We start from the raw sequence: 22,900 nt of genomic DNA, 5'->3' as shown, positions 1-22,900 counted from the left end.
TTATTTCAAAGTCATATTCTTCATTGATAATAATAATCATAAAAGTATTCTTATTTGATGATGATGCTTTTGAACATAATAAATTGTGTGATAGTGTAATGTTGCATAACGTAATATATGTACACAAAATATGCCGTACTGTAAATGTATACCCATTGCAGTTTTTGAGTAGATTAAAGCAAGGTTTAGAATTCACACGATGTCAATCACCCACAAGAAAAGATAGTCCTTATTTTATGGCCTCTCAAAGTGTGGCCACAAATACAACTTTTCTACATAAAATATGAATAAACTAGTGGATCGCATCAATATTCAACTCCTCTTACCTTAGGCCATTTAGGGTTGAGCTGGCAAGCTTTTTCTGCATCGTCCAGAGCCTCCTGGTGTTGGCCCAGCTTGACAAGCGCGGCGGACCGGTTACTATACAGGATGCAATTTTGTGGGTCGGCTCGCAAAACTTCGCCGTACAACTCGAGGGCCGCTTGAAAGTCCCCTCGTTGGCACGCCTCATTGCTGCGTTGCACTTTCTCCATGAAATCGTCTTTGCTGAGACCGCACCTGGTCCCGTTGTCTCCTGAGGCGCGGCGAGCGGATCTGCCCATCGGCCGACAGGCGGAGGTTGAAACCTTGGGAAATAGAATGACAAGATGAAAATCTGGTCTTTCATCAGGGTCAAAGGTTACCTGCTCAGGCTCAGAGGCAATTGACAGATTCTCTATGCCTGTGTGGCAGCGCAGTGATTAGCACATCCGCCTCATAGGTCTAAGGAGTAGAGAAAATGGATGGATGGATAGATTGATGTGTTAAAGCGCTTTGAATGTAGAAAAACAAGGAAAAGCCCAAAACCTCCGAAAATCATATCTCACGCAAGGATGAAGTATGGCAACATAACATTAGCATCATACACTAAGGTTGAACTGCGAAAAAGAATGATGGAGTAAGAAAAATTGGTTTTGATTTGTGATTTGTCTGCATGACAGCAGACCACATATGATGGGACCATAACATTTTCATTCTAGCGCAGAGGGGAATGATTCCCTCATGTCTCCCTCCAGCCATCTATTTTCTGTAACGCTTATCCTCATTAAGGGTCAAAGGTGACTTTGAAGCCGACCCCAGCCAACCAATTGCAGGGCACATACAAACAAACCATTGACACTCCTATTCACATCTTTGTAGATAGCTTTACAGTCTTCAGTTAAACTAACATGCGTGTTTTGGGGAAGGGGGAAGGATGTTGGAGCTTTTATTGTGGTTGTATTTTGGAGCAAGGAAGAAACGCAGAATAACCTAATTTGATGTTTTGTCTCCATAGGATGACCAAACACAAAAACACATATCATTATAATGCAGTGCACATCCTCACCACTACAAACTACTGTGCATCCACATTCACAAGCATATTGTTAAATTGATAACTGTTTGCCGTGAAAAATGAGCATCTTCGGAAAAGCGGCATTTTTAATAAAGCATTTATATTGGGTCTCATTAGCTTGTGAATGCGACTGCTAACAACGATTTACTGGCTGCTCTTTCACTTCATACTCAATGTCAGTGTGCAAAAAAAGCTATAAAAACAACAGACATGAGCCAAATGGCTGGGCCTAATGTGAATGTATGAAGGTTAAACGACTGCAACATTAACTCGGTTCAAACGAATATGATAAAGTGACAAATGAGTTCAGTGAGACACACAGCACAAGAGGTCTATTGGCAATCCCATACTTATTTAATCATGTAGGATTTTTCTTGGTCTCCAATTAAAAACAGTATAAATATTTTCGTAGAGTATTTAAGAAAAGCGATTTCCATGTAACATTACAATTAAGTTAAACAAATTCTACTGATGAAACATCACACAACTCAAACAATTGTATTTCTGTCCAGTATTTATCCGATTTATTCGGCAGTTGGCTTTCACCTTAGACAGTCAGACAAAAAATATAAGATCGTTCTTCTCTTCTTATGTCGCCATAGTAACCCAGCTGGTCAACAAATGTGACATGGGTCTAAAAGGTAGCCATTTATCCATTTAGCAAGGATGGCTCACTATGTATTACTGACTTGAAAGTCATCTCCAGTTGCATGTTATAGGGCCGGCCGGCCTCGCTTCCACCTCCTTCTCACCACACCTCCTCCTCAAAATGAATTCTGGGATATGGGCAGGCTTGGTAATTACTTCCAGAGGCCGAGAGAATGGAAGAACACAAGCAGGCACACAGGCTTTGGGTGGTGAGGAAATGTAAAGCGATAATATAGTGGTACTTTTCCTATGATTTTTGGACATTCTTTTATTGATGATTCCAAAAAAAAAGCTTTCCCATAAAGATTTTTCCTTACCAATTGATATATGATAAAACCACACCTGAAAACATAATGAAAGCTCCAAGTGGATGGTGAAAATAAATAAAAAATGTTGGTTTTTAGTTTCATTTTACAATCCTACAGCAGGAGTGACATATCTACAAGTTATATAAACAATAACACACACGGCAGCATACAATACATTTGACATTTATAGGCTTGCTCTTAAATAAATAAGCACCTCCATTGTTTACTGATTAGGAAAAGGACGCAAATCATCAATTAAAGTGTTGATGAGCTTGTAATGTTTGCGGTGTGCTCTCGCACATATTTCTTAATAAGAATGCTCGAGGGGCGCAATCATATTAGTTGGTGTTTTTCCTCCACAATCCACAAGCGCGTGTACGTTGTGTTGGATTACAATATGGCAAGGTTTAAATAGCACAAACTCGAAACTGCTGCTACACTTTTGTTTTCAAGCAAAACATCTGTTGTTTAGATCAAATTTGTTCTGTTCCTCGTGGCGTCTAAACTTGCAGTTGATAGCGGGACCACACACACAAACACATGCACGCACGCACACGCCGTGCACGATCATTGCAGTATGCGCGACTGGAAAATCAATAAAAAGGCTTTGACAAGGGGTTTGTGCACAATGGTCATTTCCGGTGCTGGCGCGAGATAAAAGTATTGCACGGAGAATGATGTGAACCCATAGCCTCTTTGTGTGCGTCCATTCGAGTTGGTTTCATCTATTTTACCTTTTCTTTCAAAGTCGCTTGTTTCTCCATCCTGGCTTCGTTTCTGTGCTCTCATCCCATATCAAACTGCTTCTCGGCTTTTATGTCAAAAATCGACTTTTCGTGCAATAAGGAGTCCTGAAAAGCAATGAAGTCCAATTCGCAGATGAGAGTCGGCACAATGCAGGGAAAGTCCACCAAAATAGATGTATGAGTGGCTTGCAGCAAAAAGTTTTCTCAGGGAAAGTGCGCCATGTTGTCAAACGTTTTCCTTTTTTTCTTTTCCTGCTGTTGCCATAGAGGACGACTTCTGAACGCTGTGAGGTGGCAGCGTCGGTCACGACATTAAGAGCTTATTTCCACCGCTTTAGAAGGTGTTTTGAAAAGCTTTTGACGCCGGGTCCAAAGCGACTGATTTTTTTAATTCATTTTATGAACCGATCGAGGGAGATGTGACTGCATGCGTGCCGCAGGGACAAGTGGGAATCATTACCTATACCCCAGTACCTGACTACTATTTATTTATTTTTTTTGCTTGCATATTTTTTGTTTGGAGTTTTTTTTTTCATTAATTTGCACAATTGCCGCGGTGCAACATATTAAAAAGATGTTTGGAAAAAAATCAGGAGCAACCTTCTGACTTTGTCACTTACTCTGCCTGAACGACATTTTTACAAAATACCGTGTGAAGATTGTGATTAGACAGCATGATTATTGTCCAAGTGTGCCCTCGCCTGCATGAAATAAATGCACTCTAAAATGTGTACTTTCCTGTACTGATGAAGCTGGGGGGTTTCAGAAAATATTTAGTGTGACAACCATTTGCATGATGCAGTGCCAGTGATGTGCAGCAAGAGAGAGAGGGGAGGGGGGGTGACGGGGTAGACAACCTGGGCATCCATCCACTCTTCGTGTACAGCTTATCCCCACGGGGGTCGCAGGTTCCAGAGAAAAACCACACAGCCACAGGGAGAACATGCAAACGTCACATAGTGTATCAAGGTGGAATCGAACCCGCACCCTTCGATCTGTGAGGCGAACATACCAACCAGTTCACCACGGAGCCGCCTGGGCAGTCTTATCAGTAGATATTGTCTGAATTCACCCTGCTGCTTTAGTCCGCTCAGTTGCAACAATCGGGCTGGCAAAGCATCGTATGGGATGAAATTCAGCCAACTGGCCCTCGATGAAATCAGCATTTTTCTATACTCCTATTCGTTGGGGAAAAGAAGGCCATGATTGTGGGCTGCATTTAAATGCGCCTAATTAGGGCCGCCTTTAAATGAAGTCTCTGAAGGACGCAGCAATCAAAAACGGACAGAGCTAAAAGAAAAGTTTGCCATAACATAGTGAAATACTGTTTAGAAAAAATTAGAAGAAAAAAAATCCTCATATGATTTTTAAATTCCAGTGATTTCGTAGTCAGTGGTTTAACAAATTAGGCATAAATGAGCTCTTCTATAAATGCTGTAGCAGCAGTTAACCAGCTAGAGGCGCTGCAAAACTGACCATGCATTTAAATTTGGGATGAATATGCAAAAAAAAAAAACATCATCATCTATATGCTTTGCATTTCACAAAATCTTAACTACCAAAATGCAAAAATGTTTCATTTTGTAGGTTCCATTTTTGAGAAATAGACTGCTAGCAAAGAACGCTGTGTTGATGAATGTGGGTTTTAAACAAACTTTGAAATAGGAGGAAATAATCCATTACTCGCCTTAACGGGTTTAAAAGAACTTCCAGAAGACACTCAGTCATCCTGTGTATGTGTGTTTAGAAATCTGGAGGAAATCAGAGGAAATTTATTGTCAGTTTGCCTGCCTGTATAGAGGGTCCTCAGGGGTGTGGCTGGTAGAAGAATGCCAAGCTGATTGGTCCACAAGTGGGTCTCCTTTGCCGAGCGCACAGCACAAGCAGGTATATATGGGCTATGGCCGTCCCCCATACAGCACCAGACAAGACCATCAATATCATCTGTTAACATCAATCTGTTTGTGGTAAATTGAAGAACTTATGTTTGTTTATGTATTTGTTTTTTTTCTTCCAGGAGTCATGTATCATCATACATTGTAAACACTGAAATGTATAATATAAGACAAACTGATGTGCTCCCCAGAGACATGAAGACCCAACAGCCACTTCATGTGGTCACCCCGGTTAGGGAAAGCCTCGCCTTGACAAAAGTGGCACAAACCCCAGTTTACATTAAATTGGACTCGTCCCAGCCTACGGGCTCCTTTAAGATCAGGGGCATCGGACACCTATGCAAAACTGTAAGTCATGCTGATAGTTTGTTTTTTTTTCTTAGTGACTGATGCACAAACTCAAATTAAGATGAAAATGCTCACCGATGGATTCGTTTTGCAGTGGGCTGAGCGAGGATGCGAAAGGTTTGTCTGCTGTTCAGGTGAGTGCTGCTCCACTGTGAGTGTTCATCTTCCTTTGGAACTTTCTTTCAATGTTTCACGTCCCAATTATTCCACAGGAGGAAACGCAGGCATGGCTGCGGCCTATTCAACCCGCAAGTTGGGAGTACCTGCAACCATCGTGGTGCCCAGTGTCACACCAAAACCAACAGTGGATCGTCTTCGGGACGAGGGAGCTACAGTGGTCATCCATGGGAAGGTCCAAAAATCCTTTCTTGACCGGATGTGAAATGAGAACCATGAAGAAGAATCACACTTGTGTCTTCTTCAGGCTCTTAATGAAAGTATCGAGTATGGAGAGCAACTTGTGGCTAACAACCCAGGCTGGATCTTCATCTCTCCCTTTGATGACCCCCTCATCTGGTGAGTCTGTGTGAGAAATAAACTGAATAATCCATAACTTAAAGTACACCAAAAGGAAATAGTTCTAAGACACATGGGGAAGCATTGCATCATGCATATACGGTTTATAAGGACCGGATATAAAAAAACATATACGTATATTTCAGAAATATTTCAAAAGCTTCTTTAACTTTTGGTGAGTCTGCAACATTATGTTTCATGAACAGTAATAGGGAATTTCAAACTGAATTTATTTTTTAGTCAATTCACTGGGCTTCTATAAAAAGTCAGAAATGACTCAATATAATATTCAACTTCTAGAACTTTTTTCTGTTCAAAAATGCAAGTAAAGATTTATAATTTTACATCACCACGTAGCCCCAAGGACCACATAAGAGAGCCTGTTATAAATAACTCACCAGTGATGGGACATTGTAATTTTCGAGGAATACTGTAGAAGTGATCATTTCTTGGAGATGAAGTATTTCATTTGAAATGTATCCAATCCTAAACGTCGTGACGAGTCACATGATCATGTCTTAGCATAAATGAGTATATTTAATATTAACAATTACATCAATCCAATTTCTAAAGCACTTTCCCAAAGGTAATGTGAGCAAATCTTTTTCAGGAGAGTCTATCAAACTGGTAGGTAGCCCTTGTCAATAATCGATGTCCGAGAGGTGACTCTCACTTTACATAATTATTTATCTTATTCCCGCTGCTGTTAATTTAGGTCATATTACATTGGGTGTTTTGGCCTAATCCAGTATATCCGAAGCAAATTATCCGGTCTCACTTAAATGTTCCCAAAAATATTACATATTTGTTTACTACAAGCATGACAGCTTCATTGGCAGCTAAACAGGCACAGATTTCACACTAATTATAATCACTAATAAATTGCTAAAGTAAATTACCAAAGTACCATGTTCTCCTCTGACCGCTTTACACAAGCCAACTCGTAAATTTACGAATGCCGCATGTCATGCTGATCTTCCTTCACTGGGGAGAAGTGACGTCAATGTCGGGCCACACATCTCTCGTGCAAGAATTGGAACAAGGCATGAAGGAGAAGCCAGGCGCCATCGTGCTGTCAGTGGGAGGCGGCGGGCTGTTGAATGGGGTAGTGGAGGGCCTGCAGCGTGCCGGCTGGGCAGATGTGCCCATCGTTGCCATGGAGACCATAGGAGCTCACAGCCTCAATGCAGCCGTGAAGGCAGGGGAGCTTGTCACTTTACCTGACATCACCAGGTACGCAACTAGTGATGCCATTTCAACAAAATACAGTTGGGTGTGGATGTTTGCAACTAAAACCAACTTTGTGTTTCCAGTGTTGCCACCACACTAGTCCTTACGAGGATCTCTGCACAGACGCTTAAACTGGTGCAGGAGCATAAAGCGTTCTCAGAAATAATCACAGACCAGGAGGCCGTAAAGGCTGTGGAGCGCTTTGTAGGCGAGTACCAACTACATACACTCAATTGGTCGTAAAACAAAAACAGACGTGAGAGTGACCTCTAATGGGGTTTCCTCCATGCGCAGATGATGAGAAGATTCTGGTGGAGCCCGCCTGTGGTGCTGCGCTCGCCGCTGTGTACAGTGATGTCATCAAAAGGCTGCAGGATGAGGGCAAGCTGGAGAGGCAGTTAGGCCCCGTGGTCCTTGTTGTGTGCGGAGGCAACAACATCACCATGGAACAGCTACAGAGGTTGAAAAACCAACTTGGTATTCTCTAGCATGGCCTTGCTTCTTCTGGTGTGTTTTTTTTCCTTCCTGGCTATCTATCAGCTGCTCCTAAATTCTCTTCGGGTTTTCATATGCTCCATAGACCAAATCATTCCAGACAGTGAAATAAATGGAAATGTTGAAAGGTTCAGGGACTGACATATGTAAAGTTGTTTTGCAGAAAGGATGTTTTTAAATTGTAACCATTGTAGAAAAAAACCCAGTAGGTGTGTGCTTGTTTTTGTACTCCAACTGTAATGATTGAATAAATTATATTTCTGAATATTGCTACCTCCATTTCTTGATGACTTGAGAAATTTGAAAATATTGTTCAAAGGATGTTTTATGCCATGGCTTTGCTGATAGGATAGAGTACATACTGTACTAGAGTTGCCATTGTTCATAAAACAAATATTAAAAATCACTGAAATTATCACTATACATTGGTTGAACCCACATTTATTATAATATAAATAGTACATTCCTTTATTAATGGTTGGGCCACTAGTTTTCAGTTCTCAATTTTAATACTTTTCGACCATGGAGCAAAATTTCACAACCATTACTCTTTCCTTACAACTGAAATGAGAATAAAAATGCATTTTGCTATTAATGTTGGATAATAGTGTGTGTAACAAAAAAAAACATTGCGTTTACATGTCAAACTTGAAAAATGTCATTTTAGTTAATATCAATTAAAACTTGGGATGCATGGAAAGTCATGTTGAAGACTCACAAGACTCGAACGCTTTGCATTTCTTCACACACCACAAATGCTCGCAGGCAACGGTTCGGCTGTGGAGTGGAAAGAGAAGCTGACGATGCAGATATATTCGTCAGACAACTGATATTAATGGAGTTGAACATACAGAAGTGCTGGGCACATGGCTGATATCCAGCTCAAACTGGTTTGCTCCTGCAGGCTCCATTGCAAAGGTGTCTGGTTTACAAGGCTTGGTGATGTGAGCATTATATAAAAAGCATGGCATCTAGGGGACAAAACATGTTACCCACACATGCATGGTCCTCCGTCATGCTCTAAAGAACAACCCGTTTTGTTATGGACAACGAAAGGGACTTACTGAGCCTCTGTTTGCAGTGAGGTCTTAAGGTCAACAGAGTCACTGTTTGTACATGAAGTCGTCTTTATTGTGACACAGAAATCTCAAATGCCGTCTGGTTCTTTACATCTGTATGTATAATACATTTTAGATGTTAAGTTTCCACTGTGCGGAGGTAAGACAGTAAAAGTTAAGTTAATGCAACCATAAATAATTGTAATAAATATCAAGTAAATATACAGCACATTTTATCACAACCCCTCCTCATATGAATAAGTTCTTTATGTCACTCATCTAATTCCCCCGTGAGAGGAAGTAGAAGCAAGAGCGTCCCCAATAGCAGCGGCATATTAAACTTTCAAAAGAACAGAATCAAAACTTATGTCTCAGGCATGTCAACAATGCAATGTGTCACATATCAATTTTGTTGTGTTACTTGCTTTGATCAGGTCAAATGGTTTTACTCACAAGAAAACATGTTGCGCAATGAGCTGTAGAAAATGAATGTGATTTAAAAAAAAAAAAAAAAAAATCAGACCACAACAAACTGGATATCCAACAGACATCGCATAGTTTGTTCTTTTTTTTTGGAAATAATCTTTTCTTGGAAGAGTAGTGCAAACCAAAACAAAAAGTGAAACAGCACTGAATAAAAACTGGGCTCAAATCAAATCTATTTACATTTGTTTCCCTATTTTATACAGCTAAACATTTGGTTATGGTTATTTAAATAATAATAATTTAAAAAAAAAAACGTGTTCTTCCATTAAAGATAACAATTACAAGGCAGAACTGAAGAGAACTTGCTGCCCCCTCCCCCCAACCACCACATGTATGAGTGTAGATTGTGTTTGTTGGGGAGTGGCAGTGGGCTTGTTTCACATTCAGTAGCAAAAGCACACAAATAGGAGGGGCTGCTCATAAGAATATGATCTTCCTCCTGTCTCACAACACAACTCGTACTGCACGTCACCAAAGCAGCTTGTGGGCCTCCCTCAATAGTAGCATCAAGAGGACCACCATGATGCCAAAGCTACTCACAGATTAAAGAGAAATTAATTTTTCTATTCTAATGATGGGGAAAGTTACTTGAATACTATCTCTTCAGAGTCAGAGAAAGATCAGTTCAGGTTTTATAGGCATATACATTTGTCCATTATTTTTTTGTAATCAGTAACTACATAATAGTCTGTACAACACTATTCGTCTTTCATACCTCACACCAACTGCAATATCTATGTTCACAGCTTCACTCGTGACAAAAAAAGGCTTTCGTCTCAGTGTGAAGTCGTGTTTCACATCCTCCCCCCCACTGATGTAACGCAGGAGGAGGCAGCTCGGGAACGCGTTTGCAGTTCGGATGGAAGGTTTTTCGCATTTCGGTGCTACACTCCTAAACTGTATTACTGCACAGACATAAATTAGTGTAAGGTTGTATATTCATCAAAAAGATAAAGAGAGTGATCAATAACCAGTGTAATCGTTGTTTCACTCCTCAGTGCAACTAAAATAGATACTCATCAGACGTGTAGGAGTTTTGTGATGATCGTCCCTGATATCCTCAAAAACTGTGAAACAAACTAATCATAAAGACAACATCAAGGAAAAAGTCAGGGATTAACATGCAAAGCTACTCAAATCAAATAAACCTGACTTTAAGAGAGACGATCAGATCAGAAGAGAATCAGGAGAAGGCAGGCTGTAGGGTGCGGCGGGTGAGTCAGGTAGCTTCGAGTTTCATGAAAGAGGTGGTGGGTGGGGGGGTCAAGTCTTAGCCACTGAGCGGGTCCTCGCGGTAGTGGATGGCGTAGCGGAGTTTTTCCAGCATCACGTCTAAAGAGGTGTACTGAGGCAGTTTGACCATAAACATACAGGTCTCCACACGGATGTAACGGCCATCTGGCTGACCTGCCATGTAGTAAAAGATGATACGACACAATCACTGACTGTACAATTTGAATAATCTGAAATTGCAATTACCCAACTCCAGAATGTTGTGGTGCCCTGAGATACAAGTTCAATTTGTTTTGTGAACACGCAACAAATACTGTTGTAACGTGTTTTGCTATAATGAGGAGGAAATACTCCTCCATAAGCCTTTATGAAAATGTACATCGAATTTTTGCCACCTCAATTGGAATGGCAATTTTGCTAATTCCTTTTGGTGTGAAGACCTTGGCCACAAATCGAATGATAGTTTGGAGTCACGCAAATTATTTTGTGTTTCCCATGGAAACTAACATAATTGCTCGAGCGTTTTCTAATCATCCATTAGCCTTCCAACACAATTAGCAAACACAATGGACCATTAGAACAATGGCAGGATGGTTGCTGGAATTGGGCTTTTATACACCTATTGCATTAAAAAGCAGACGATTGCAGCTAGAATAGTCATTTACCACATCAATAATGTACATAGTGTATTCCTGATTAGTTTAATGTTATCATCATTGAAAAAATAGCAATTATATTTTAATTTTATTTAAAAAAAAACTTTTGAACGGTAGTGTAAATTGCTCAATTAATGCACTCCAAAGCATATCACACAGCAAGGACAGTCACCATTACCTGCTGCTCCATCAGGAGGCGCAATCTTCATGGGGTACGGAGGGACGTGGGCGGTGTCGGGTCCTCCATCCTTGCACGGACAAGTGAAGGGGATGCGTTCCTGGTTGCAGGCAAACTTGATGAACTTGCAAAGCTCCTCCTGAGTGAACATCTCCAGAGCGTTCCAGAAAAACTCTATGTGCTGATCAGTCTCCATCAGACCCACTTGATACATGGTGTGAGCCTATCAAAAAAAAGTAAGATGTCATAATAAATACAAACTAACTACAACTGAGCCATGAAGATAACCAGGATAAGCTAGCATGCAAGATTGGTAAACCTTGAGGAACTCGAGGTTAATGTAGGGCAAGCCACAGGTTCGCAGTTCCATCTCCAGTGGGCTGAGCATGGTGAGTAGTTGCAGGGGAATGATGGAGGCCAACCCTGCACGCACTGCTGTCATACACTCAACATTTTGCAGCTCCCTCAAACGAAGGTTCTGTACTGCCCGTGCGTACACATCTTTATTCTCCCAGCTATGAGCACAAGAACATTCAGGATCTTGATCTTGTGGATATAGACACTTATTACAGTATGGTGAGTTAAACTGTTCATTAAACACACAAAATAGGCATCCCTCAACAATTACCTGACAGTGAGGTTCCGCCCTCCTTGACAAAGTTCCACCTCCTCCCCAGTCATTGTGATGTAAGTAAAAGTACAGCAAGGCCTGCTGGGAGAGTCGGGGCTCTCGCCTGAATGGTGTTGAGAGGAAATCTCAGCACAAAGTGCCTCCAGCTCTGTATCATCGTTAACCTGCACAGCACAAACAGTTCAGATATTGAAATTGCGGCCAAGTCAACTTGACAAGAGGAAACTGGTAGAAATCAAGAGGACGGGTACTACTTGTTCTTACATTTTCAAACTTCTTGACATAGTTGTACGTGAGCATATCTGCTTCCTGTAGGTCCTGCTCTGGGTCGAGGGCCTCGCCCACTAGACCTTTCCAAAAGGAGCTGAGTAGGTCCAAAGGAAGGGGCATATCTGCACGGATGGCGATGCCCAGCAGCTGCCCAAAAAAGTGTAACAACTGCTCCTCTGCATAGCTGATTGGACATGGCGTCAAAATGTACTTCCCCTTGGCAAAAAAATAAAATAATTGCATTTTGTTGCATTGTGCTTGTGACGTGTAATGACAAAATTGAAGCTAATCTAACAATGATTGTATGTTTGTTTGTTTACAACAGCAAAAGTAATATTCCAGCAGTCAGACAGTGGGAGTTATTACCTTGTTACGGTTGACTGCAGAACTTGGACAAGGCAGCAGCAGAGAAAGAGCTGAACTTTGTAACTCCTTGCATACCTGCCAAAGGAAGTGTCTGAAGGAACCACCTAGTCAGACACAAAGATAGGTGCTGTAATCTGCTATACCCGGCGTCACACGATATATGCTGTAGGTAAAAAGTAGATTATCCTACTTGTGCCATGAACTTCCTCCCCGGTGAAACGGATGTTGAAAGCGTAGGTTGGGTCACCGCCGCTGGCTAGTTTCACACAAAGCTGTGACGATGGCATGCAAGCTAGCTGGCGTGCAGCCTGGCAGAAGTACGTGTTTTCTGATGATCTAATCTCGCCTGCAGGACATCGAGAGGATTGCAGTAAAGATACGGTATAAAATTACAATATGAAGTTGCATAACTCGTTGAAACTAGTCTCTACCTCCCACAATCTCAAGAGGGTCCAATGTAATCTCTGGAGCTGCATGGTCTGCTGTTCGCTGTACTGTGGCATTCAGTACTCTGTTCATTACAGTGACCTTTGTGTCATAGTAAATCAGTCCTGTGAAGATATTAGAAAAAATAAAAAGTGGTGAAAAGAAGACTTTTTGTGAGAAAAGGGCACATGGTTATGGATGAAACACAAAATGCTCCCATCTTTGTGATCTGCTACAAGTACTCACCTTTCGCCTCACATAACAGGGATGCAATGCTGTTCTGATAAGTGAACGTTTGTCTTAGCTCCACCAGAGGCAAGAAGAAACTCTCCAGGGTGTTGTTTAGCGACTGCAGTAGAGCGAAACGCAACCGCAAGCTCTCTACAGACACATCTTCAAAACACACACATAAAAAATGTTTGAACTACTTATTTACTTGATCAGTTGGAGAGTAACGATACAGAGGTTGAAGTGTGTTACTAACTAAGCAGGCAGGCCACACGTGGGTCGACACAATCACTGGGCTCCAGGTAGACCTCATGGGGATGCAGTCTGGCTGGTGTAATAGCAAGGTGACGACACAGCCTATTGATGTACTGGACCAATGCAACATCCATTTCTAAAGTCCACTTCCTACAAGTCTTCTGGGCGTGCCGTGTGTCTATACAGGTGCACCTGATGAAGATAGAAATAATCGTGGGTCTAAAAATGCATGTTTATAAAGTAAAGCAGGATACTTGCTTATGTTACCCTCCAAGAGACTGCGTGAATAAATACTGTGTGTATTTATAGACTACATATAGTATGTTCTGAGAAGCCAGCATGTGACAGGATGGCCATTACATCAGACACGGTGGTGTTAAGAGTGGTCTGACATTCCCAGGCTCACCTTTCAAAGTGGAGGTCATAGCCACATGCCAAAATTGCCCTCCAGACGCTACGGATGTCCTGCTTGGCTCGGTCGACTGCAAACCTATGGAAGCCCTCTAGTGTCAGGAACTTCTCTTCTGAGACTATAGAAGAGAAATGGGTGTCAGAGGCAGCATTGTATTTTCTAAAAAGCAACTGAAACACAAGGTCGCAAAATGATCATTGAATACATTTTCAGAAGCTGCATTTCAAAGTCAAACACTCAAATAAGATTCATTCTGGGTGTGCAAGGTTTTGAGATCATATTTCTCGTCACAAGCAAAAATGTGTTTAACACCTGATATAAAGAACTGTAAGTTACAGAAAGTCTGCAGAATGTTGCATGATGGGTATACGTGAAGTTATGCCTTATTACTGGTGTTGTAATGTGTTTCTACTACTGAAGAACCTTCAAGTTTTTTAGCGGGAGACTTTTCCACATCTTTCTCATCCGGTCTGGATTTCTCTGGAGATTTGGATTTAAGGACGGTCTTTTTCTCACTCAGCGCAGTCCTAGCAAAACAATAAATTCCATTTTAAATTCATGAACAGATGTATGAATGTACCAATAAGCACTAATGAAGTAAATGCTCAAGGAGAAAAAAAACAAAAATAAAGTACTTCATGCAATATCTTACCTCATACTGTTGAGAACAGACTTTTCCTTAGTGGGAGGTTTGGTGATCGGCCTCTTGGTACTTACTACCTTGCCTTGGTGCTGTTCTTTGCCTGCCTTGCTGTACTTGTTTTTATTGGGTTTGGCAATGCCATACTTTCTTAGGATCTGGGTGAAAACAAATGATTGTTTTTTACAAAGGTGATCAGATGCACAGACTTACTTGGAGGAATATTAACGTTTGCGGTACAAATCTGGCTATACTTCAGATTTCAATGGCTAAACATATTTAAGATTGCCTACATACTGTATTTTACCTGAGTAAGTTGGTCTTCAAGTACTTTCTTGGGAGGCCGGACATTGGTAAAGAAGGTGTGCAGTAGGTTGCCAGGGGTCTGAGAGTTGATTTGCTCTTTGCTGAGGTAAATATCAGACACTTTCACAGGCTTGGCAGGAGTGAGGCTGAGCATTTGTTCCGAGTGCACACAACTCTTGAAAATATCCATAAGAACGTCTCGTGCTCCAGGAACAAGCTTGTCACCTTGGCAAATATATGTTTATAAATTACACAATGAGAAATTATGTTGATAGAGCTAACGATTTTTTGGGTCAAATACAAACCTCGAATGGACTTGTCGAGGAAATAGTCTTCGAGAGCAGAGCTGCCCTGAGTGTCAAACAGACTTTGGTTAACACTCGAGGCTGTGAGGATCTCCTCATTGGTCAACTCCATTAGGTCCTCTTCACCTTCCAGACTGGACAAACCTATTAGGTCACTGCTGTTAAAGAGACTGGCACGTATTTTTTCCACTTTGGCCCGAGAACGCACCTGAGATCAAAAACGGAAAAAGGAGAATTTAATACAGGTCAAACACCAAGACGGCATTACGGTCATAACACAAAGACATTTAATTCACCTCAATGACAGCGAAACCTTTGATCGGCCTCACCAGGACTGCATTGCTCTCCTGTGAAGTGACTGTGTGCATAGAGCCTCCATCTGACACTGATGGTGTCTCTGCACTATCCACAGGCTCCCCTAAGCTGCCAAGACTCCCTAGGCTTCCTGTGCTACAAAGAGAAGTATCTAGGCTCTCCTGACTAGAAACGGTCTGTGGTTCATGGGAACCCTGCTGGGGGTGGTTTCCAGCAGACGCTGCTGCGGCAGAGTTGACGGCCGGGACAGCTAATTGTTCCTGATCAACAGAAAGTTCACTGGCAGTGCGAGAGACTCCCTGAGAGGAGCTGCAGATGGACGTCTGGCTGGTCGAAGCTGATGCGCTCACGCTTAAAGCTGGAGTGACGCTGCTGGAGCTGTCAGGACTCTCAGGGCCTCCGCTGTGGGGGAAGGGGCGCTCAGACTCACTGCTCACTTTGCCACCCTGAGGGCTTGTGACCCTAGCCCCCATTTTGGTTTTCTTGGGGTCCTCTTCCTGCAAAGGTATGAACACTTCATCTTTGAAAAGCCCTCCATGCGCATTGCAAGCCCGGCGGATGGCATTGCGAACCACTGACTCTTCCAGGTGTGTCGGAATACCAGAAAGCACCAACAGGCGGCTGTGAGCGGTGGGACCCACCAATGCCTGACAAGCATCTGTCACTGCATCACTTGTCACACTCAAGCCCTGGGGATCCTTATTTGCGAGATGTCGAAGAATCATCAGAAGAGTCAGGCAGCGGTGGAACCACAGCATGTCTTCAGGTTTACTACCTGCCATGTTCAGCAGGGCGCTGTCACTCTCTGACAAACGGCCACCTCCACTTCCCCTTTTACCGGACACCACGGCAGCCACTGCAGGTGCTGCTCGCTCACGCTTCATTTTCACCTTCTTACGTTTGGACAGCAGGCTGGGACTCTGTGGTGTCTGGCCAGGGGACGAGGATGACGATGATGAGGAATCACTTAGGTTCGGGGCACTGGTGGAGGTCAGGGTTCCGACTGTGGAGGCTCCGACATTGAGAGGCAGAGTCACCTCTGCCACAGCGAGACAGACCTCCATCAGAGCATGAAAGTAGGTGGAGAACCGGCTCTGCTCTGCCGCTAGTGCCAAAGCAACCCCTCCAGATGAAGAGCCGCCAGCGCCGGCTCCTCCCGCAGTCCAGCTTTGAGTTTCACGATCGTAGAGCTTACGCAGTTCTGTCTGCAGGGCCATGAGTACGGCGAGGCATGGGTTAAGCAGCAGAGCGATAGAGCTGGACAAGCCAGAGGGGCTTTTACGCTGCTCCAAGTGGTGAATCTTTCGCAAGAGTTCAGCCAGCAAGTGAAAGATGAGTTCTTTGATGGAAGGAGCCAGATCTGTGGTCCAAAGTAAACCACCTAATTCGAAAAACACAAGCCAACACAGAAATGACAATGTAACCCTCTCTGCAATATTGATGTAATTATATGGCTCAATTTAGCGATTGATATTTTAAAATCTTTACATCCTTGGTGAAAAAATGTATGATTGTCTCCACTAAAAGGGGTTAAGCTTTGTGACTATCAGGAGTATGGTTTAGCACACACACATGAACTAGTTTCCAGGACTATTCGGACAGGTGGTTCACAAAATCTGAGCATGGATCTGCGTTTCAAATACGACACCTACCGAGCAGTTCTACCACTTGTAGCAGTACAGACGACGGCACTGTGTCCAGCTCATCTTCTGACCTCTCACTACTCTCTCCCAACTTCCATGTCAACAGCTGCTCAGCGAATGCCATGGCCAGAGGAAACTCCAGAGGCAAGGAATGTAGGACCAATACAGCACCAGGAGGGGGCGACACACCTAGAATCAAGAACAAAATCAGAACCAATGAATAATTTAACATGAATAACATACATAATTTAGTGAATACATACCCAACTTGATGTGCACTTTATCAGTGGGTATGATAACAGAGGGGTATTGGTTGGTGGTGGGCGGGGGAGTAAGGCCTGTGTTGGCAGGTGAGGCATCCAAAGGATAGCACATAGCTTCCATCAGATTAAGCTGGCCATTTCGACGCACTTTGTGACCCAGACCATACAGCATTACCCGTGCCCAAGGAGCTTTGTACAGGCTTGAGCTAATGTGGGGTGGAGGGAAGGTTTCACATTTTTTAACAGAGGATAATAGAAAAAAGGTTTTAAGTGATTTGCGGAAAAAAAAATACATTGGCAGTTATCTCACTCTTTGCGGCAGCCAAGTTGGCTCTCTTTGCAAGATACGATCACAAATGCAGCTCCTGGAAAGCTGACGTCCATGCTCAATTTCGACTCGGTTACAGGGAACTCCTCTGATGTAAACTGCTCTGGTGCATGCTGTAAACAACACAAGTTCTCTTTTAACATTAGCCCAAATTGAATTGAAATTGAACCATTGACGGGCAGAGCAAACCTGGAGGAAACAGCAGATCTGTTTGGTTAGCTCAAGTAAGCTCTCCTCTCCTTGATGCAAGGCACGAGTGATGGCCACGGTCAGCCACTCCCGGATGGGTTGAGCATTGCCCTGGTAAAATAGATCTGTAGGAGAGCAGCTTTGGTCTTGGAGGTTATGAAGCACTGACTGGGCCAGGAGGATAGAACCAGAACTGATAGTTCCATCTGTAAGAAGATAAGCTATGATAAGGAAGAGGAGCTCATAGACAAAGGTGTACTTATTTCTACTCTATTTTACCACTCACCAGGGAGGGGTGGAGCCAGCAGTTGATTGGACAAAAGTTGTAGATGTTCCAAGGTGATGTCTCGGATCGCAGGAATGTGGAAGAGACGAGTAAAGGTGTGGGGATTTTTCGGGGCATAGATGTTTAGTAGGGCCATTCTGCAGTACAAGCGAGCCAGTGCACTCTCACAGCGAAGTAGCTCCCTGAGAAGAATGGGGGAAAAGTAAACTCAATAAAAGGTTGCAGACATTTATGTGCTAGTGAAGTAAAAACACACCTGTGAATCTGAATGTTGCTACTGTCTAGTGAGACTAAACCATTGGCCGCCGTACGTCGAGATCCAGCAGGTGGGCGTTCCAGAATTTCAATAGGGTACCAGTACCGTACCAGCACACCCTCACTGCGAAGGTAGGTTTCCACCTGCACGAGCTCATTCAGCTAGAAGAGAGGGAAGGGGGCGCGGCAAAGATTCAAGCAAAATTTGACTCGGTGTTGGCAGAAAGCATTGAAACATTTGCACTTACAGGGTCAACATCCAACACGACTCCATGCAAGCCAAAAGTCTTCAACATGCCCCGGATGGCAAACTTGGGCAGTGCTGTCCCACCAGTACTGCTGTTAGTATTGTTGCTGTCTGTACAGCGGATGACCACAGTCAAGCCTGAATAAAAATAAAGCAGAATTAAAATAATAGTACATAATAGTAATAAAGAGTTTGAAAGCTTAATACCAGGTACGAGTCGTAATAATGTGTAGGTAACGCTACCTTTGCGAACTTTGTCAATAGTGAATTTGTTGGCCTCATCTTTGATATCTTCTATGGTGGGGAGGTATAGGTCTCGAGGAATGCCGCCATTTTCCTCATACAAGAACTCCACCGTCTGCCTTGCAATGTCTACCATGCCTGTTGTCATTTAAACACACCATAAGCTCAAGATTGCCAAATCTGTCCTGAGCTAATTCAACCTGTGTTTGACGTGACATATGTATGTATTCTTCTTACCTAACTGCAGGGCTCCTTTAATTTGGTCCAGACCAGATTTCCTCTCAGCTTCATTACGGAATCTCCTTCGAATAGTGGGGAACACTTTGGTTTCCCAGGCCTTTACCAGCAAGGCGTAGTGGTCCTCCTAGGATTTAAAAATGCAACAGTCAAATAAAGAAGGACAAGCAGTGACACTCTCACTAGACGATTAGGAGCTCACTCACCCTTGGGACATCATCCTCATCCTCATCGTCACTCTCATCATCTGCAATGGGCGGAGGGTGTGGATCAGGCCCAGAAGTGACGAGGTTCTCATAGCTCAACTCCACCTTGTAATGGCTAGACAGGTCACAGTTGTATTCTAAGAGACAGAAAAGTAAAAGTTATATTAATATTGGCAGTCAAATGTCATTGAATGATTTCTATGAAAACAAACAGACACGCATACGTATTTAAATGTAGTAATAGAAAAATGTGTATATACGTTGCTGAGGGACTGCCACTGCTGCAATCCGACAAGGTGGTCCATGGGAGCCCGAGTCAGATGCGACGCTGGCACCTGCATCATTATCACTATCTGAGGCCATGGCAAAGGGGAGCGCTTCAAAATTTGCACTTATTTCTTCTGCAAGGTCAATGCACAAGTCAGCAGCATTTCTGTGTGCTTGGCCTTCAGCGTAGGCAAAGGGACGATTTCCAAAGTTGGCCCGAATCTTTGAATTCTATAAAACAATGTTTTTTTTTGTTGTTTTTTTTAAATCACACAAGATATTTGTTGTTGTTGAAAAACTTTTTACTTTAATCAGCATACCTTCTTTTGAATGTGAACCAAGGGCCACATTCCACCCGCCACTTCCTCAAGGATTGGACTGAGCCTTTGGCCACAATAGGTAAAGTAGACCCGTCCTTTCGGGGCTTGGCCGGGGGGTGGAGGTGTACCTTCTGAACGCTCCCAGCCAATTCCAGCCACATCACCTGTGTTAATGTAAATGCAACATTACCACTTAAATTACTGTACAATAATTATACATAATTTTAAATGGTAATCATAACTTTGTAACTCCAGCAATTGAGAAAAATCTTATGATTATGAGAACATTTTGCTAAGAGTTGTTGTGGAAAAAATAAGATTCAAGCAAAACAAGAACATAAACCCTCTCACCAGGAAGGAGCGACACATCAAGCCTAACACTTTTCCACTGCAGCAGACTGGAGCCATTATAATGCACCGCCCTTCCATTACTGCCACAGAGAAATGGACAAACAGGTTAGAGTTGGAAGATACAAATGGATATCAAACACTTTTACTGGAGAGAGAACAACATTATAAAACAAGATAAAAGTCTCCAGTCTGTAGAAAAGATCAACCTACTTGTGAAACAGACATGTGCCAACAGGGTTGGTCCATGCTCCATCTCTTTTTTCAGCCTCAGTGGCAAAACCAAAGGACACAATGGGCCCACTGTCCTCCTCAGAATCTCCATAGGAGATAACTTCTATCTCCCAGTAAAAAGAAGGTGCCTGTGAGGGTGTAAAAAAAAAAAAAAAAAAATGAAATTAAAAAAAATATTGTCCAATCGCAGGTTAAAAAAAAAAAAAAATCCCACAGATGACCTAACAAATGATCAACCTGAATTGGCACAGAAGAGGTGGCGTAAATGAAGGTGCCCCGGGGGAGCCCTCCTCCAGCACTGGGGTCAGCCAAGAAAGTGACCGAGGTAAGACGGGATGAGAACATGCAGGCTCGGACTGGAGGGAACACTCGAGATGGACACCAGGTTATTTCCTTAGGCTGGAGAGGGCACAATAAAGGGAAAGTATTTCAAACATTATTAACGCGAATAATTCCAAGGTTGTTTTTATAACTGAACATTCCATTGCCAAAGGAAAAATGCAAAGTATTCTCTTAAAAAAAACATAATAGAAAGGTGACAGTAATGTAATAAATAAAATATCCGACAGTTGCGAGTGGTTTCTTTAAATTTACCAACATGCTTAACTGTGTGATTCTTAATTGCAAATTCATAGACATGGTAATTCCACCTGGCGTCTGTCTGTCTGTAGTGGTGGCGGAGGTGGACGAGCACAGTCTCTGTATAGCATTCGCACTCTTTCACACTGAGCCTCAACGATGCCAAGACGCTCTCCTTTAAACACGAAATGGAGACAAATATTGAGAACGCTGTCTTTAAGTTGTAGGGCATGTTTTGTTTTCTTACCAGGACTACATTCTTGAGCAACCAGGTTAAGAACTTCCACAGCTGCAGGACACTGCTGGATGAATTCTTCACAAAAGGAGCTATCCTCCAAAAGCTGTGCCATCACCAGGCATGCCCTGAAAATTGAAACAAACCGTTGTTCTACAGTACATGTATTAATTATTAGCCCTCTAAAGCCACCGGAAATAGACTACTGTTTGGAACAATAAAACACAAAAGGAGCGTGGGAGAAAAAAGGCAGGTTTATGACTGACCTGGTTCTGATTTCTGCAAGCAAGCGAACTGCAGCCATCACTGGGCTGGATCCATCCCCAGAAGCTGGTAGAGAGGTGTGAATGGACAGGCTGCCCTCCTGTGGCAGAAGCATGGATTGCACTGCTTGCACTACCTTCTCTGTGATCGATAGCTTGTACAAGGGCAATGCCTGAGGAGTGTGAAGAAGGATCAGAAGAGAATCAGAATATAGTTTTCCATTAAACGAGAAAGTTAATGATGCTACAGGGAGGAAGTCTTACCTCAGATCTGGGTGTACAGAGGCGTGATATTGGTACTGTCAGCACATCTGAGGCTTTACAAGTTCTCCTGAAGTCACAAGAGGGGAATTTGACAGTTGCAATGCCCTCCTGCTCATTGATCGACATCACAATACCCACGCTACCCAGCACTCCTTTACCTATCACCTGTAGATGTGAGGCATATGCTAAGTTGTTGAAAGAAATTTATGAATGATACCATTAAAAATACAGTTAGTAGTGTGTATTCTTTACCTGGACCTCTGACCCAATTTTAATGGTTTCTTTGAAACCCCCCAGAGCACAGAGTGCGGCAACCGCCTGCCTGCCAATGGCCTGAAGCTTAGCCAGCTTCCTACCACTGCTGCTTCCATTCTCCAAAATACTTTCAGCATATTTCCCCAGTTGAGGGATGAACATCAGTGCCCTGGAAAGCACCTAGGATAAACACAAAGTAGACAGAAAGTAGAAAGATTTAATATGGACGTCCTGATTTACTAAGATCCCACGTAGCAAACTGGAGTAAAATGTACTTTTTCAGCAGTGCTTGTCCAGATTTGAGCAGTGTTTGACTCAGGGGCAGTAAGTAGACTATGCAACAGAGCAATAACCTCAGCAGCCATACTGTTGGCAACATGCCCACTGATGAATGGCCTAACAGGGTCTGACCTGTAAAAGACATGATTTTCAGTTAGTTGCTTGAGATCACGCTGATTCGTTTTATCCGAAATATTGGTTACTAAGGTTAGACACAAGATATTAATGCTTCCAGACATGGTCATGGTACCTGGCCAGGTCAGTGTTCCTGTCCCTGCAAGCAGATGTTTGGGCAGTTTTCTTCTTGTCGCCAGCCGTTATGCCTCCGGCAGCCTCTTGAGTCACAGTCTCCACAGGTGGACCAACGCTCACTATCAGACCAGACTGAGCCCATTTAGTGGCCTTCCTCAGAGCCGCAGAGGCTTCCTCTGTGATCACCTCACAGTGTCCACTCTAAGAAAGAAAGAAAAAAAAAAAAAGAAAGGAGGAAGGGTTTAGAACCAGGAAAGGACAAAAAAAAAAAAAAAAAATCAGAGTAGGTCTTACTTTGGTCATATCTCTGTCCATTTTGACAACCTTTTCCATATTTGCACCGGTGCCAAGGCGAAAGGGACGTCCCTCTGAACTGCTACA

General features: G+C 42.9%; 3 protein-coding genes across 5 annotated transcripts in view; 1 reads left to right on the top strand and 2 right to left on the bottom strand.

Moving 5' to 3' along the window:
* The window catches only part of LOC133153868 (tetratricopeptide repeat protein 28-like), a 151,316-nt gene extending 147,989 nt beyond the window's left edge, over positions 1 to 3,327 (bottom strand). Inside the window, exons 1-2 of the mRNA XM_061278085.1 lie at positions 3,066 to 3,327; positions 327 to 626 (exon numbers count right to left, since the gene is read on the bottom strand). Coding sequence (XP_061134069.1) covers positions 327 to 626; positions 3,066 to 3,095 — 330 coding nt within the window. The 5' untranslated portion in view covers positions 3,096 to 3,327. The remainder of the gene's footprint in view (positions 1 to 326; positions 627 to 3,065) is intronic.
* Positions 3,328 to 5,167: 1,840 nt separating this feature from the next.
* On the top strand, positions 5,168 to 7,554 carry LOC133154644 (L-serine dehydratase/L-threonine deaminase-like). The gene is given in 7 exon segments (XM_061279506.1): positions 5,168 to 5,320; positions 5,415 to 5,454; positions 5,533 to 5,672; positions 5,745 to 5,844; positions 6,832 to 7,069; positions 7,150 to 7,274; positions 7,361 to 7,554. Coding segments are annotated over 7 exon segments (990 nt in total).
* Positions 7,555 to 8,670: 1,116 nt separating this feature from the next.
* Positions 8,671 to 22,900, bottom strand: part of LOC133153937 (probable E3 ubiquitin-protein ligase HECTD4) — a 29,415-nt gene continuing 15,185 nt past the window's right edge. For all 3 annotated transcript variants that reach the window (XM_061278256.1, XM_061278257.1, XM_061278258.1), the window contains 39 exons: positions 22,814 to 22,895; positions 22,518 to 22,720; positions 22,264 to 22,399; positions 21,986 to 22,168; positions 21,734 to 21,898; positions 21,473 to 21,642; positions 21,219 to 21,334; positions 21,043 to 21,146; positions 20,630 to 20,791; positions 20,372 to 20,520; positions 20,162 to 20,241; positions 19,811 to 19,974; positions 19,484 to 19,721; positions 19,224 to 19,360; positions 19,018 to 19,144; positions 18,781 to 18,918; positions 18,539 to 18,675; positions 18,292 to 18,452; positions 18,036 to 18,217; positions 17,750 to 17,955; positions 17,543 to 17,673; positions 17,233 to 17,438; positions 16,979 to 17,158; positions 15,308 to 16,707; positions 15,012 to 15,219; positions 14,708 to 14,931; positions 14,413 to 14,558; positions 14,184 to 14,287; positions 13,755 to 13,878; positions 13,350 to 13,540; positions 13,112 to 13,258; positions 12,871 to 12,990; positions 12,630 to 12,785; positions 12,440 to 12,543; positions 12,068 to 12,289; positions 11,801 to 11,967; positions 11,492 to 11,687; positions 11,173 to 11,395; positions 8,671 to 10,512 (listed from right to left, as the gene is read on the bottom strand). In XM_061278256.1, the coding sequence (XP_061134240.1) occupies positions 10,376 to 10,512; positions 11,173 to 11,395; positions 11,492 to 11,687; positions 11,801 to 11,967; positions 12,068 to 12,289; positions 12,440 to 12,543; positions 12,630 to 12,785; positions 12,871 to 12,990; positions 13,112 to 13,258; positions 13,350 to 13,540; positions 13,755 to 13,878; positions 14,184 to 14,287; positions 14,413 to 14,558; positions 14,708 to 14,931; positions 15,012 to 15,219; positions 15,308 to 16,707; positions 16,979 to 17,158; positions 17,233 to 17,438; positions 17,543 to 17,673; positions 17,750 to 17,955; positions 18,036 to 18,217; positions 18,292 to 18,452; positions 18,539 to 18,675; positions 18,781 to 18,918; positions 19,018 to 19,144; positions 19,224 to 19,360; positions 19,484 to 19,721; positions 19,811 to 19,974; positions 20,162 to 20,241; positions 20,372 to 20,520; positions 20,630 to 20,791; positions 21,043 to 21,146; positions 21,219 to 21,334; positions 21,473 to 21,642; positions 21,734 to 21,898; positions 21,986 to 22,168; positions 22,264 to 22,399; positions 22,518 to 22,720; positions 22,814 to 22,895 (7,426 nt within the window). In that variant the 3' untranslated portion in view covers positions 8,671 to 10,375. The remainder of the gene's footprint in view (positions 10,513 to 11,172; positions 11,396 to 11,491; positions 11,688 to 11,800; positions 11,968 to 12,067; positions 12,290 to 12,439; positions 12,544 to 12,629; positions 12,786 to 12,870; positions 12,991 to 13,111; positions 13,259 to 13,349; positions 13,541 to 13,754; positions 13,879 to 14,183; positions 14,288 to 14,412; positions 14,559 to 14,707; positions 14,932 to 15,011; positions 15,220 to 15,307; positions 16,708 to 16,978; positions 17,159 to 17,232; positions 17,439 to 17,542; positions 17,674 to 17,749; positions 17,956 to 18,035; positions 18,218 to 18,291; positions 18,453 to 18,538; positions 18,676 to 18,780; positions 18,919 to 19,017; positions 19,145 to 19,223; positions 19,361 to 19,483; positions 19,722 to 19,810; positions 19,975 to 20,161; positions 20,242 to 20,371; positions 20,521 to 20,629; positions 20,792 to 21,042; positions 21,147 to 21,218; positions 21,335 to 21,472; positions 21,643 to 21,733; positions 21,899 to 21,985; positions 22,169 to 22,263; positions 22,400 to 22,517; positions 22,721 to 22,813; positions 22,896 to 22,900) is intronic.

This window comes from Syngnathus typhle, linkage group LG5 (genome assembly GCF_033458585.1).
Source record: "Syngnathus typhle isolate RoL2023-S1 ecotype Sweden linkage group LG5, RoL_Styp_1.0, whole genome shotgun sequence".
NCBI lineage: Eukaryota > Metazoa > Chordata > Actinopteri > Syngnathiformes > Syngnathidae > Syngnathus > Syngnathus typhle.
This window is presented reverse-complemented; position numbering and strand designations above follow the sequence as displayed.